A 15,780-nucleotide genomic window follows, 5' to 3' on the forward strand; every position below is an offset into this window, starting at 1 on the left:
ACGATATAGCGTGGCATTTCTGCGTACAGTTAGGCATTTAGACCATTCGTATTCTCCAATTTCACCTTCCAAATACCGAAAGCCAAAAAACCCATCTTGAAATTCCTTTATTTTCTTTTTATGTATTCCGACATTTATGATCGTCTCCAAAACCTTCCTAAAACCCCACCACTTCTTCTTCTTCTAACCTCCAACTGTTCATTCTCATTCTCAAACCCAATCAATCTCTTCCCCTTCTGATTCATGTCAAACACCCTAAAGCTCTTGCAAACCAATGCCTCTAACCCCAAACTCTGGATCCTGATCGGGGTCGGCGTAGCCGGAGTCGTAATTTTAGCAGAGACTCGAAGGAGGGGAAGAAATGGCAAAGTTTTGCTGAGAGAGGACTTCGGTGCTTTCATCCATCGTTTTGAGCTACAACCTTTCCCTCAGCCTCCGCCGCCTGCCGCCAGACTGCCCCTAGCCGGCCTCACTTTCGCCGTCAAGGATGTGTTCGTACTCTTCCTTTTCTCTCTCTCCGATGTTTGCATCCATATTCAGATTGAAAATTGTGATTTCTTGGTTCTTATTCTTATGTGGGTTGGTGTTTTTTTTATCGTTTGTTTTCATGGGGTTCTTTAGATTCGACGTGAAGGACTATGTGACGGGGTTTGGCAATCCGGACTGGAAGAGAACTCATGATGTTGCTGAGACGACTGATGGGGTGGTGACTCTTCTGCTCAAGAATGGGGCTGCTTGTGTTGGAAAGACTGTTATGGATGAATTCGGTTTTGGGTAAGCCTCTGTTCATGTTCTACGAGTTTACTTATTTGCCAATGTTTTTTTTCTTTTGTTGAGGTGTTGTTTGATTGTTAATTAAGGATTACTGGGGAGAACAAGCAATATGGAACTCCTACCAATCCAAAGTTGTCATCATTTGTACCTGGAGGTTCTTCTAGTGGGTCTTCTGTGGCAGTTGCAGGAGAGCTTGTTGACTTTGCTCTTGGTTAGTGTAGTTTCTATTTGTTTTCATGATGTATTGCTACATTTTGGGTGGATAGGCAATCTTATATGCAAGGTGTTTTTATGATCATTTGGCTGAGTGCTTGGATGGGATATTTGAGTCATTTGACATTTGCTATATATATTGTTTTACGAGGTCATCTTAGCAGGGTGTATTTTTTTCCCCTTTAACTAAAAAAACTTGGTTGATCAACATATAAGAATCGACATGTTGACATTTCCAAAAAAGGAAAAAAAAAAGGAAAAGAAAGAAAAAAAGAAAAAAAAGAGAATCCATATTCTAGCCTCGCAGGATATGGTGTTAGGGCCTATGCAGTGTACTTTATGTAAAACTAAAAGAACATTAACCTTCCAAGTCTGTTTCTGTTTATTGGTAATTAATGGGTATATATGATGATACTCACCAGTCTAGTAAGATTCAATTTGATCTCATAATGATGTAATTTCTTATTGTATAATGTTTTAGGCACTGATACGGTTGGCTGTGTCAGAATTCCAGCTTCATTTTGTGGTATATTTGCATTTCGGCCCTCACATGGAGTTGTACCAATGAATAGAGTTTTGTCGAATGCCCCGAGCTTGGATACTGTTGGTAAGTTGGTACATCGATTAAATATTAATCCTTTGACTTTTCTTTTCATTTTCTATTATGGGCTTTCTTCATTTTCTATTATGGGCTTTTCATTCATGTTTATGTTGTGTGGCATTGTTAAGGATGGTTTGCTCGTGATCCATCTATTCTACATCGTGTTGGGCATATTCTACTTAAACTGAATTCAGTAGAACCTCGAAGGATGCGCCGCCTTGTTTTTGCTGATGATCTATTTCAGCTTTCCAAAGTTCCTTTGCAAAAGACTGTTCATGTTGTTGAAAAAGCAATAGAAAATCTATCTGGCTGTAAGTTTCATGACCGTTCACCGATATTTTCTGTTGATGCTTTCAGTTATTACCTTTAAGATTTTTTTTTTGGGTGATGATGATTCTTAACAGCACAAAGAAGTACGGAATGTCTCTGCAATGTTAAATGTAGCTTTTTGTTTCTGCAGATCAGTCTCCAAAACACATGAACTTTGGTCAGTACTTCGCTTCTAATGTCCCCAGTCTGAAAGGGTTCCTTAATCAATCACCAAACTTGCAAAAAGGAATTTCTATTTTAAAAGCTCTCTCTTCTGTTATGATTTTATTACAGAGGTAAGAACAGGTGATCCTGACTACCTAATTTTTCACTCTTCGTCTCAGCTACTTATGTAACCTCGAGGCAATTTATAGAGTATGGACTAAGAAATATATATATGCAGGTTTATTATACCACTATTTCTTTTTAATAAGATTGTTACCACCACATATCATGAAGCACACACAATGGATGCTGCTTGGCTTCCGACCTCATACTATTGAGGGTGACCGTCCTCTTATGCATGCATGCACCACAGTGAAATCAAAATTTGTAATTATTTATTTATTTGTTTATTTTTTTCATTTTAATCTTTAGTTTATTTTATTACCTATAGATAACTACATTTTTCTTGTGGCAAACAGAAACTATCTCATTGACATGACGGAAATAGCTACAATCCTCTTTGCATTTTTATATTCCACCTATGACCTCCTTTTGATATAAACTGTAATTAATGTATTTGAGTATGATTAAGTGTTTTTGAATAAAGAGGAACAATGCAAAGTTTACTTGATGAAATGTGTATGTTCATGCATTGCACCTAAAATTGTGCACATAATTCATGTCAAATGACGTGTTAATTTGCCATGGAAATTTGTTGCATGAAATTAAGTGATCCATTATAATTTCTCAAAATTTAGGAGAGAGCCGTGAGGTGAGAGATTGCTACAATAGGATGAACCTTGTCACTCCTTATTTTTGACCACTAAAATTATTAGGCTTCTCCATATTCCTTCGATATGTCTGTGGTGGTGCTGTGTACATTATGTATGGAATGTTCAATACCAAATAGTAGTAGAATGCACATCTTGTTTTTGGTGTACCAGTCATGTCATCTGATGGAATATTGGAAGTGCCCTATGCAATGTCTATATCATATCGACCTAGTATGGAGGACTGTTCGGATTCCTCAATGTGACATTTTCTTTTACTGTTGAACTGTGATTGCTTCATAGTGGTGGTTGTTAAAATGCATGATGGTCGATATATGAGCCCACGTTGTATGTTTGGACATATGTTCCATCTTTTAATTATTGTTGTTTTCTTTTGGGGACCATAAACCTCTTTACTAATGAGTGTGATGTGACATGCATTTTTCAGATGTGAATTTAAAATAAATCACGAAGAATGGATTAAGTCAGTCAAACCCAAGTTAGGATCTAATGCCTCTGAAGATGTTCTTGCAGCGATTAAAACATCGTATGATGATATGAAAACTCTATACAAAGTTAGAACAGAGACGAGAATTGCACTTCAAAATTTATTAAAGGTATCCCCAATTAGTTGTTTGTACCTTGAAATGAGTGTGTAAATATGTATGTTTTGTAGAAATTCTAATAAGTTTGCTTTATAAATTATGAGGAATTCTAGAGTGTTCTTAGCTAAGAAGATTTCCCTTTTCCCTTGTGGTTTTGTGCAATTTACGGGGTCTTATTGGAGTGTTCAGCATAGGTTATTTTGTATTTACTCATCTGCCATCATCAATCTAGATTGGAAGGTATTTTTGTAACTAACCCTTGGAAGGGTTGCCTGGTCCTGACTCCCTTTGTCCCTTGGGTTGTACCTTTGGCTTAAAAAAAGAGGAAAGTTTGTTCGCGTGATCAGATTACACTATGAATTTACAAAGCCTATGGCCATATTGCATCTTTTATCAGTAATTAGTCCTCCCATTTTGCACCAGCATATGTTGGGAATTCACTTGTGCAACAGTCTTTGAGATCTGTCTTGTAGAATCAATTTTCAAATACCCATCAGATCTTTTAAAATATGAAGGTATTTTGCATTGTAGTTGTTCACCAGCCTTCGTTATTGAGAGAAGGACAAGTGGTTCTCCTTGTGAACGCTAAGGGGAGACAATTTGTAAAATATAGTCACTTAAGCTGGTTTGTATGTTCTCTTTTCTGGAAGAGTATGCTTTTGTCCCTTACTCATTTTGATCATAGAAAGAGTGGAATTGGAAACCATAGGATGAAACCATCTTTTATAAAAAGTTTAAAAATAAAGCTATGAAGAAGGCTCCTTTAAGGACCTCTTTTATCTAAGACGGTTTGTTCCATCCAATAACGGTATGGTTTGACGATTATTACTGCATCTTCCTACTGTGTTATTTTGATATCTATTGCCTCTTCCAGCCATCAAACTTTGTTGTGGCCCAAGAGGGACCCACTCCCCGAGTATAAGCTGCTGGATCTTCACAATCAGACTTGCAAAGTTGCAGCCTCTGAGCATATCTTTTGCCCTCTACAAAATGAACAAATTTTCTTTTGCACCTCATTTTTTTGGGAAGATTGCCTCTGTGAGTTGACCCCTTTTACTAGACATTCTTTCTATGCAAAAAGAACCAGTTTCCCTCCTACTTTTCTGAAGACTACATTATTTGAGGGGGTAATGGAGCAAGTTAGTAGATACTTTGACCTCCCATCAACTTCCATGCACTAAAATTGCACACAAGTTGAATGCACCAGTTTCTTTGAGTAGCGTCTTAGTTAGTTCCCAAATAAGGAACTGAAAACTCATTCCCCTCAATCTTGCAAGAGTCCATAGTTGATCACTTGATTTAAGTCTGCGAGCAAGGGTAAGGTGATTGAATTGGAGGAGAGAGGAGGTGAGAGAGGAGAGGACTTGTCTTGGGGAGTCAACTTAAGCAATGGGTTCAGCCTCTAATGTATGTTTTATGCTACGCAATATTCAGATTGAAGCACTGTTACATTCCAAAAACTTTCTAGTAGAATACTTTTCCACCTTAATTTTATTAGTTTTTCTAGCATCAAGCTGAAACTAATCGACTCTCTTAAAGTTTAGGGGTTACTCTTCCATTGCTCTATGGAATCGTTTAACCCTTACAGCATTTAAGGGAACAAACTACAAAGTTTGAGTGCACATGGTAGACCATGAAAGGAAAAAGTGTTGAAAATTTTGATAAATGGACAGATAAGACACATACTAATCATGTTTGTGCATTGGAAAGTTAAAGTTGTGATGATTTAGGGCATGTTAGGGAGCGATTCTAAGATGGTTAAAATCACTTTTGTCATTTTCAAAAATCACTAGGAAACATATTTTTAATCCTTCAAAACTAACTTCGATGATATGAAAATTACATTTAAAAGTGTAAAATTTAATATTAAATTAATTTTGAGTGGTTAATAGCATGTTTTAACTTGGAGCTATCATGCTATCATTTTTTGTTGTATAGTGCCTATATGGATATATGTAACTTATCACAATATTGAATAAAGTTTTTCTTGCTTTCCCCAAAGAAAAAAGGACGCATGGTTTCACTTTCACTCTGGAATTGTTGTTGGTCAGTAATTCTTATTATAACTGTTTCTGCTAAATTACTCTGTTATTTTATTATTTTTCACTCTAGGATGATGGGATATTAGTAATTCCCACAATTGCAGACCCCCCACCAAAGTTTAGTACGAAGAAGGGAATTTCTTCTGAGTTTCGTGATAGGATATTTGCGTTATCAAGCATTTCAAGCATGTCTGGTTGCTGTGAAGTAAGTTAACAATCAAGTTTCAGTTATTTTCTGTTGACAAGGTTCGAATAGTAATATGTTATTGTTATATACATCATATTGTCAGGTTGCTGTTCCACTGGGACGGCAGGACGATTGTCCCATCTCCATTTCACTCATAACATTTCATGGTGCTGATAAGTTTCTTCTGGACACTGTCCTGGATCTTTTCCCAGCTCTTCAAGAGCAAGTTGGCGTCGCTTCCAACAATTTATTGCTGTTTGCTGATACCAATGGGGACATGGATGCCTCTGAACTATTGAAAGAAAAGGTTTGTCTCAATTGTTGATGTGATTTAGAATGTCATTCTTGATATTGACATGATGTAATTAATTAATTAATTAATTTTTATTTTTTATAGAAGAACTTAATTTTCATTAAAAGAAAGATGAAATAATACAGACACAAAAAAGAAAAGCCTACAAAAAGGACATGATGTAATCTAATGTAAATGGGTACTTATTCAAGAACTCATTCCTTTTTGCTAATTTACAGTTTCTGGTTTAATTACAAGAAAATTGTTTTCTCCTTCTTTGACTTTAGAAATTAGAAATTGAGTGACTGGTAACGTTAGATGAATAAGAAAAATGCAGTAATTTCCTAGGGATCCTCAAACAGAATGTGTGAAAGCCGTAGATGTCTCTCAATGAAGGTCTCAAATTTTGATTTCAGGAAAAATAATTGAATTCTTTCGTAACTAGTTTTACTTAAGATACATTTCTCCATCCTATCTTTGCACGTGTTATAAACCCTCGACTTTACCTGCTATGAAAACATGTTTCCACCTGGATTGTCTACTCTTTATAACTGTTATTTCAATGTTCACTTCTTTTAACCCCTTTTAAGGGCCAAATTTGTTGTGTCTTATGCATAGACTGTTTTTGTGATTATAGTCTCTTTTTTCATTTAGTTACTTCTAACTTGAATTTGAGCTTTGATATCGGAAATATTGCCAGACTTGTGTAGTTGCAGGAGCTTTTACATGAAATGAGGTTTTGTATGATAACCAACTTCATTCACGCTTTGTTTTTTTCTAAAACATCTGGGGATGGGGATGCCTGTTTTTATTTTTCATAATAAGTCGACTAGCTTATGTATTCCAATATAATTTTGTTGTCGATTGTTAATCACTTCTTTTAGTTGTACAGTTTACTAAAAGAAAAGTAATGATTTCCAGGGCAATGCAGCTTTTAAAGGAAGACAGTGGAATAAAGCTGTTAATTACTACACAGAAGCTGTTAAATTAAACGGGACAAATGCAACTTATTATTGCAACCGAGCTGCCGCGTACTTAGAGTTAGGCTGGTATGTTACCTTAAAGATTTCAATCAGTTATTTACTTATTCTACTTGGTGTGTACTGATTTCATCTATTACTTTCCACTGCATGTAGCTTTCAACAAGCTGAAGATGACTGCAGTAAAGCCATATTACTTGATAAGAAGGTAACAATCTGATTTATACATGGCTATATAGAAAAACAGCCCTACACGAAAGAAACCTAACAGTGTGCACACACACATTCATAGGAAAAAACCGAAAGAAAGCATTACAAAAAAGGCTCCAAATATTGACCATAAGAAACAAAGGATGTTACAGAACATTTTATTCACAAACGGCCAAAGGAGGAAAGTATTGTACTGTACCTAGCCATAGTCACTATCTGCACTACCTCCTAGTTTGACCACCCATCTAAATCAGACAAATGTGACCAAAGCAAAATAGGACTCTAATGGAATTTAATATTTGTTGCTGTATCAACCAGATGTGAACTAAAACTTCCTGGAGTATTTTTATTATTCCTGTTCTTGTCAGCAGCTGCTCTCTCTCTCTCTCACACAATTATTATTATATGCTGAGCTTTATGAACCGTATGAGTCAGTTGCTAAGTCTTTGATTGAGTGGGAACCTATAAACATAATTCATTTTGGGTTGAAATACTCTGTTACTACATATGCTGAGCTGGATGCTTATCAGATCAATTTCATCTTTAGCGTTAGAGAATCTGCAATTATATGATTATATTCTTAACATTTAATTGCTTCATGCAGAATGTGAAGGCATATCTCAGACGGGGAACTGCCAGAGAGTCTCTTCTTCTCTATAAAGAAGCTATCAAAGGTGAGAGATGATTTTTTTTTCCCACTATAGGGACTTCAAACGTATTTATAATCTATCTGGAGCTGCATTGTTTACATTCTAGCGCCACTCTTTCTTTGCATGTGATTGTACGTGTGCAAAATAAACAAACACTGTACACAATTGATTATAATTGTTGAATGTAATCAAGTTAAGAGAAATTATATTCACTTAATATTAGATGATTTTGTGTTTCTAGCAGAACTTTTGGCTAATTATTTAGCATTGTATTCTTTAGAACCCTGAAAATATCATGTACGGTTAAACATATTCACAATGTCTCCAGAAATATGAATACTTGACAATCTCCCTTGAAAAAGAAAACGGGGATGTGAAAATTTGTCATTAATCATTATAGACTATTAGTGGTTTGGTTTCAGAACTGTTCCCGGAATGTTTGCCTTCACAGATGTGTTCATGATTCACGTAAAATAGTCACAAGATCATTTTACGTTCGTTAGGGTTTGTGTGCATTCATATTGAAGTGTTTTTTCTGTTAATTGAAGCGTGTTTCGGTGCAAGTTCAATAAATATTTGCTTTCCTTTCTCATAATTTTTGCAGATTTCAAGCATGCTCTTGTCCTCGAACCGCAGAATAAAGTCGCAAATCTTGCGGAAAAGAGATTAAGAAAACTGATCAGTTGAGGATGCAATTCTCATATGGAAAATGAAAAAGAAAACTCCAATGATATGATCCCAAAATAAGAAAAAATGAAAAAATAAAATAATCAAAGCCAAGCTGATAGAAGCATTGTAATTGTGAATTGTCAAATGAAAGTAAAGAGTAGAGTTGGAAACGAGTCAGAGCCCAGCGGCTGCTGCCAATTTTGTCAGTATACGTGAAACTATAGTCAACCTCATTTTGGCACAGGACTTTGTGGAATTCTTATCCCTTTGAACAGTCAGAAATTTGAATTGGAATACTGGGTGCTTGTTCTCTGTGAAATATTTTCTTTTGATCTTTTTCTAAACGTGTTTAACCCTCTAGGTTGATTGTAGAGAACTGTTAGGAGGAAGAAGACAGAAAAATTTTAAGAGACTTTGGAAGAAGTTGCAGTGTGCTCTGATGAACTGGTATTTCATTTCAAAATGTTTGGTAAAAGATATTCTTGTATTCCTATAGAAGAGGGTGCAGAAATGGATCTATTTCCAAACTTTTAGCTGCTCTGTTATTTGGTTTAAAGTTTAGTTTAGTTTCAGGTTTGTTCGGGTTCGAGGCCGAATTGTGGAAATGCCCATGTTCTGCGCTTCAACTTCACCATCATGTATTTGGGGTCCTTTGTAATGGGAATGGAGTATGCTGTGAAATTGTCCCATGTAATTTTGATATTTGGTGGAATGGAAGTTGAAACTGATTTTTTTTGTTCTTTTTCCTCTGAAGTTTGGGATTCAAAAACCAAAGGATGGAATATGACCATTCAGGGATAATAAAGAATGCAAAGCTTTAAATGTTTGTTGGAAATTGGTTTAAAGGATAGTTGACAATATTAGGATGTGGCTAATGTGGGGAGTCCGGACTCTCTTGGGATTTATGTTTTCATCGTAATCTTACGATTAATGATCATTAAGAGTTTGTTTGATAATGTTCTCATTTCTTGTTTCTTATTTATGTTTCTTATTTTTTAAGAAATTGACTTATTTGATAATCATTCTGTTTCTTGTTTCTTAATTTTGAGAAATGTTTCTAAAATTAGGGTTAAATTTGAGAATCTTTTAACCGTATTTTCTTTGTGTTTCTTTTCTATCTTGTTTATATCTGTTCCTAACATAAACAAAAATTGAAGCTTGGTATGTTCGCAGCAGGCGTGACCCAACTTTCTAAAAGCTCCAAGTATTGGGTTTGATTTCTTGGAAAGTCATTTCTTTTTTCTTAGTAGTCATTTCTTTCTTTCTTTCATAATACTTTTTTTTTTCTTTCTATATTATCTATTATATTTCTTTTATTTTTATTTTCCATTTTTTAAATTTAATTTAAATAAGTATATTTAAATAGTTTTTGAACTTTAAGTTTTAAATTTTGCAATGTTTATATACTATTTTAATTTTAATTTTTTTTAATTTTTATTTTTAGTACGTTTGAAACAAGTTAGAACTTTACCATTTATAAATTTTATTTATTAAAACATTCATTTAGTTCACTTTAATGTTTTACAATTACGAATTTATATAATAATATAATTTAGTTGGATTTCATGTAAGGCAAATGATTTGAATGAGAAATAGTATTAGAAATCAAATTTTAGCAACACATGAATGATAAAAAATTCTATTATTGTTATTAATTTTGCATTGGGATTTATGTGTATTTGATAATGTAAATTGTGTATTATAATTATTTTAAAAAAATATTTTAATGGATGCTATTATATATATATATATATATATATATTATTTTACATAATTAAATTATATTTAAATTGTAAAATAGAAGAAAATGTAAGAAAAAAAATACAAAAAATAAGAAACAAGAAAAGATTATAATTTTTTTTTTTTCAAGAAACAAAAAACATATAGAGTTACCAAACATATGCTAGTTTCTAGTTCTTAAAAAGAAAAGAAAACAAAGAAAAGAAACTGAAAACAAAATATTATCAAACGGATCCTAAATCTTCTGTAAGAATTTGTCTCTCTCTTGATACATGGTCTTGGTCTCTTGATTCATCTATGCATTTCACCATCAAATCTTTTATGGTTGATTTGGTGAGTACTATTGATTACAACGACCAATGCCTTTTAGCACCTTTCTCCTTCTTGGTGTCGCACATGTGTCAACAAAATGTTGAGACACAAGTTCATCCATTTTATGCATTGTCCTTTTGCATCTCGTTTTTGGCATATTATTTTTGAAGCTTTTGGGTGGTTGTTTCCATGCTCCAACAATATTTTTGGTCTTGCAATATCACTGGCTAGTCATCCTTTTGGTGTACTAAGAAGCTGTTTTGGTTGGCTCTTTTGCGGGCTTTCTTTGAGAATCTTTAGGGCGAGCATAGTAGGCGTCTTTTAAGCCTCTTTTTCATCTTTTGATCATTTTATGGGCACTCATTCCCTCCCGCTTATCTTATTTAATCTCCAACGGGAGGCTTTTAATGTAATCACTTTTTGGTGTTGGTTTTATTTTTTATTTTTTTATTTTTTTTAAATTATCGAAAAACAGCTTGTAACCCTAGAGGTATTTTAGTAATTGTATGTACCTTAGGGCTTTCCACTAGTATTTTGTGTATCAGAATTAATAATAAAAATCAGTCTCTATCATGGGTTTTTCTCCCTGATTTAGGGTTTTCCATGTAATTCTTGTGTTCATTTCTTCCTTTTATTTTCAACATGGTATCAGAGCATGGCAATGAAACCCTAGCTGTCATCAATGGAGCTCCAATCGTGGACATGAAAGTTGTCATTCAAGTGGCTGTAAAGGAGTACCTTCAAGCTACCCTTCAGCAGCTGATCCCAACCACCGTAGTCATCTAGCCGCCATCGATAGATGAGACATTCTAGACCAAAGCCGCTGTCAATGGTCAAAGGCGCTCGATTCAACCGCTGCAGGGAGTGTTGTCGATGTCGTTCCAGACCGAGGGCTCGTTCGACGGCCAGAGATGCGGGATCGGACCAAGTCGCACCGTTGGGATGCTGAAAAACCCTTTGTCTGCGTCGATCATGCCGCACGAGCTTATCACCTCTGTCTCTGTCCAACCGCAGTCATTTCGAGCGTCGATCCAAGCAGATGACTTGACACAGCCAACCACTCCTGTCTCTGTTCAACCACAGCTGCTTCGATCGTCGATCCGAGCAAATAATCCAATTCAGCCTCCGTTCATGATTCCTCCACCCAGCGGCTCGATTCCAGCATACATAGCTAGTTCTTCCCATAACCAGTCTTCAGTTGAATGTTCCTTTCCAACCGCGCCAAATCATGGTGGTTCGGCCCAATACCCTGATGATGTCCAATGACGGTTGACATATCTCTGAATACAGATTTTAGATTTAGAAACGACTCTTGGCACAAACCCTCAACCATATTTCTCGGCCAACATACCAGTATACTTTGAAAACCCGATAAATTCTTTCCCTATTTTACCCACTACAAATATCCCTGCCTAGGTTTCTCTCAGTAGACAGTATGACTAGCCTGAGTATGGTTGGAGTCAGTATTATTGCCCAGTCAGGCAATATCCAGTCTTTTGTTCTTATTAGTATTAACGGTAAAAAATCTTCTTAGATTGTTGACTCAGGGCAACGGATAATCTTACTCAACCTTTGATCAATTTCTCTCATATTATCCAAGTGCAGATAACGAATGAATTAGGATTGCAGATGGGTTGTTCGCACCTATTATAGGAAAAGGGTATTTATCTTTGTTTAAGGGTTTGGTTTTGTGGGATGTTTTGCATGTTCCTAAAATTTCATATTATTTGTTATCCATCAGTAAGATTACAAGAAATCTGAATTGTCAGGTAGTATTTTCACCCGACTCTGTTTTATTTCAGGATCTGAGCTCAGAGACGACGATTGACACTGCCCGACATGATAGGGGACTCTACTTTCTGATTGATGATGCTTCCTCTAGGAATGATTATAGGACTAGCCTTGTCTCCTTAAATTTTTCTCACTCTGAGAATGATTTTCTGTTCCGGTATTACCACTTAGGACATCCAAACTTTCAATACATGAAATCTTATTTCCACATTTATTTTGCAATATTAATATGTCTTCTTTAAATTGTGAAGTGTGTATTCGTGCCAAACAGAGTTGTGTCTCCTTCCACTCTCAGCCAATATAAACCATCCAAACCCTTCACCTTAGTCCAAAATGATGTTTGGGGTCCTTCACCAACCACAACCTCCATAGGGAAATGTTGGTTTGTCACTTTTATAGATGACCACACTTGGCTTACTTGAGTTTTTCTTCTCATTGATAAGTCCGAGGTGTTATCTGTATTCCAGCAATTCTATGCCATTGTGGAAACCCAGTTTAATGCCAGGATTGGTATTTTGAGAATTCACAATGGGCGAAAATTCTTTAATGCTTCCTTCCAGGAGTTCCTTGCATCCAAAGAAATTGTCCATCAGAGTTCGTGTGCCTACACTCTCCAACAAAATGGGGTAGTCGAAAGGAAAAATCGTCATTTGGTGAAAGTTGCCAGGTCCTTAGTGCTATCCACATCACTTCTGTCTTACCTATGGGGTGATGCCATCCTTATTGCTGCTCACTTAATCAATTGAATGCCTTCCCGAGTCCTCAACTTTCAAAACCCATTAGACTGTTTGAAAGAGTCCTAGCCTACTACTCGTTTAGTCTCCGATGTACCATTTCGAGTTTTTGGCTGTGTTGCCTTTGTTCCCTCCCATGGTCCAAACCACACAAAATTTGCCCTCCGTGCTAAAAAATGCACCTTTGTTGGGTATTTACTCCATCAATGTGGGTATAAATGTTACCACCCATCCTCTCGCAAATATTTTGTTTCCATGGATATCACCTTCCTTGAGGATCAACCTTTCTTCCTTATTAGCCATCTTTAGGAGGAGACATTTAGTGAAAAGGCTAACTGGTCCACATATACAATTCCCTTGGAGTCATCTCTTATTCCTGAACATGTCGGTTCTATCCTCCCTACCAATCAAGTCCCATGGATAACATACTAAAGGAAGAATCTCAGGAAGGAAGCAGCGTCACCTGTTGCATCTCTGGCTCCGGTCCATGAGTCAAACCCAACATCAGGTACGTGTATTCCTGAAATAAATGAGATTGATACTTGTATTGAGACTAACGAGTGTAGAGAGGAAAAAGGAGGAAAAGGTGCTGACAGCACCACTATAGCAGATGGGAAGACGACAATGAATAACGATTCAGACACAACTCTAGAAAATGCGAGTGATACTAGAGATAATGGTGAAAAGGTGGTGATTTCTGAAGATGAAACCCAGACAGAGGAGACTAGTGATCACAGTGGAAATTTTGACAATCTGAAGGAGTATGATGCTTCTCTTGATCTTCCAATAGCCCTGAGGAAAGGTATTTGGTCATGTACAAGATACCCTATGTATAGTTACATGACATATAGTAATCTGTCATCTGAATTTAAGGCCTTTACCACTAGTTTAGATATAGGGGTGATACCAAGTAACATATAGGAAGCAATGGGAACTGAAGTTTGAAAGGCTGCTGTTACGGAGGAGATGAAGGCTCTGGAGAAAAATGGAACGTGGGACCAGGTGATCATACCCAAAGGGTACAAGACAGTTGGATGCAAATGGATTTTTACTATAAAGTACAAGTCAGATGAGACTGTTGATCGGTATAAGGCCAGGTTAGTTGCCAAAGGGTTTACTCAAACCTTTGGGGTAGATTACTCCAAGACATTCTCTCCCGTAGCTAAACTCAATACTATCCGAGTATTGCTATCAGTTGCAGTTAACAGAGATTGGCCTCTGCATCAACTGGATGTAAAGAATGCCTTTCTCAATAGAGAACTTGAGGAGGAAGTCTACATGAATCCTCCTCCCAGATTTGAAGATCAGTTCAAACAACGAGTTTGCCGGCTGAGAAAGTTGCTATATGGGTTGAAATAGTATCCGAGAACCTGATTTGACAGATTTTCCATCATTGTCAAAGGACAAGGGTATACCCAAGGGCACTCAGATCACACACTTTTTACAAAGAAGTCAACTTCAGGGAAGGTTGCAGTTCTCATTGTGTACGTTGACGATATTGTGCTCTCCGATGATGATGATGATGAAATTGTGAAACTCAAAGCAAAGATGGCCAAAGAATTTGAAATTAAAGACCTTGGGAAGTTAAGATACTTTCTCAGAATGGAAGTATCCCAGTCAAAGGATGGAATCTCAGTGTCCCAACAAAAATACACAGTTGATCTCTTAACGGAAATAGGAATGACCGGGTGCAAACCTGCTAACACACCGGTTGAATATAATACAAAGCTCAGCAATACTAGTAACAGTGTCCCAGTCAATAAAGAAAAGTATCAGTGGTTAGTTGGAAAATTGATATACTTATCTCATACCAGATCCGATATTTCATATGCAGTAAGTGTTGTCAATCAGTTTATGCAGGCCCCTTATGAGGAACACATGACATCAGTTGAACGCATCCTGCGATATCTGAAAAGTACACCAGGTAAGGAGTTAATGTTGAAGAAGTCTGATAAATGTTGCATTGAAGCCTACACTGATTCTGATTGGGCAGGGTCTGTTATTGATAGAAAATCAACATCTGGGTATTGCATATTTGTTTGGGGTAATTTGGTGACCTAGAGGAGCAAGAAACAGGGAGTTGTGGCCATAAGTAGTACGAAAGCTGAGTATCGGGCCATGAGTTTAGGGATATGTGAAGAAATCTGGTTGATGAAAGTGTTGTCAGATCTTCATCAAGACAATGAGCTCCCAATGAAATTGTTTTGTGATAATAAGGCGGCAATAAGAATTGGAAATAATCATGTACAGCATGACAGAACAAAATACATTGAGATCGACCGACACTTCATCAAGGAAAGACTTGACAACGGAAGTATATGCATTCCTTATGTTCTCTCAAATCAGCAAATTGCAGATGTGCCCACAAAAGGGTTACTGAGACAAAGTTTTGATTACTGTATCAGAAAGTTGGGCCTTATTGATATTTATGCTCCAATTTGAGGGGAGTGTTGAAAAACAACTTGCAACCATAGGGGTATTTTAGTAATTGTATGTACCCTAGGGCTTCTCACTAGTCTTTTTATTTGGCCTATTCTCTTGTATTTTGTGTATCAGAATTAATAATAAAAATCAGTCTCTATTGTGGTTTTTTCTCCCTGATCTAGGGTTTTCCACGTAATTCTTGTGTTCCTTTTTTTCCTTTTATTTTCAACATAAATTATTTCAATCATCAATGAAATGTTTCTATTGCTAAAAAAAAAAAAAGATGACAATAATAGTATGTGGCTTTTAGAG

The 15,780-nt window shown here is 36.2% G+C and overlaps 1 protein-coding gene across 1 annotated transcript; it reads left to right on the plus strand.

Annotated features, from left to right (window-relative positions):
• On the plus strand, positions 1-9,302 carry LOC120078234 (outer envelope protein 64, mitochondrial). The gene is made up of 13 exons (XM_039032456.1): positions 1-491; positions 622-774; positions 861-985; positions 1,469-1,594; positions 1,717-1,899; positions 2,049-2,193; positions 3,281-3,449; positions 5,550-5,684; positions 5,770-5,973; positions 6,880-7,007; positions 7,095-7,146; positions 7,753-7,822; positions 8,403-9,302. Exons 1-13 carry the CDS (start codon positions 244-246, stop codon positions 8,483-8,485), a joined length of 1,821 nt encoding a protein of 606 aa, XP_038888384.1. The 5' UTR covers positions 1-243; the 3' UTR covers positions 8,486-9,302.
• Positions 9,303-15,780: the final 6,478 nt, after the last annotated feature.

Source organism: Benincasa hispida, chromosome 5 (genome assembly GCF_009727055.1).
Source record: "Benincasa hispida cultivar B227 chromosome 5, ASM972705v1, whole genome shotgun sequence".
NCBI lineage: Eukaryota > Viridiplantae > Streptophyta > Magnoliopsida > Cucurbitales > Cucurbitaceae > Benincasa > Benincasa hispida.

Coding starts and splice junctions, on each gene's coding strand:
- LOC120078234 (XM_039032456.1), top strand. CDS start 244: ATGTCAAACACCCTAAAGCTCTTGCAAACCAATGCCTCTAACCCCAAA. Junction 1,900..2,048: donor AATAGAAAATCTATCTGGCT/GTAAGTTTCATG, acceptor TTGTTTCTGCAG/ATCAGTCTCCAAAACACATG. Junction 5,974..6,879: donor CTGAACTATTGAAAGAAAAG/GTTTGTCTCAAT, acceptor AATGATTTCCAG/GGCAATGCAGCTTTTAAAGG.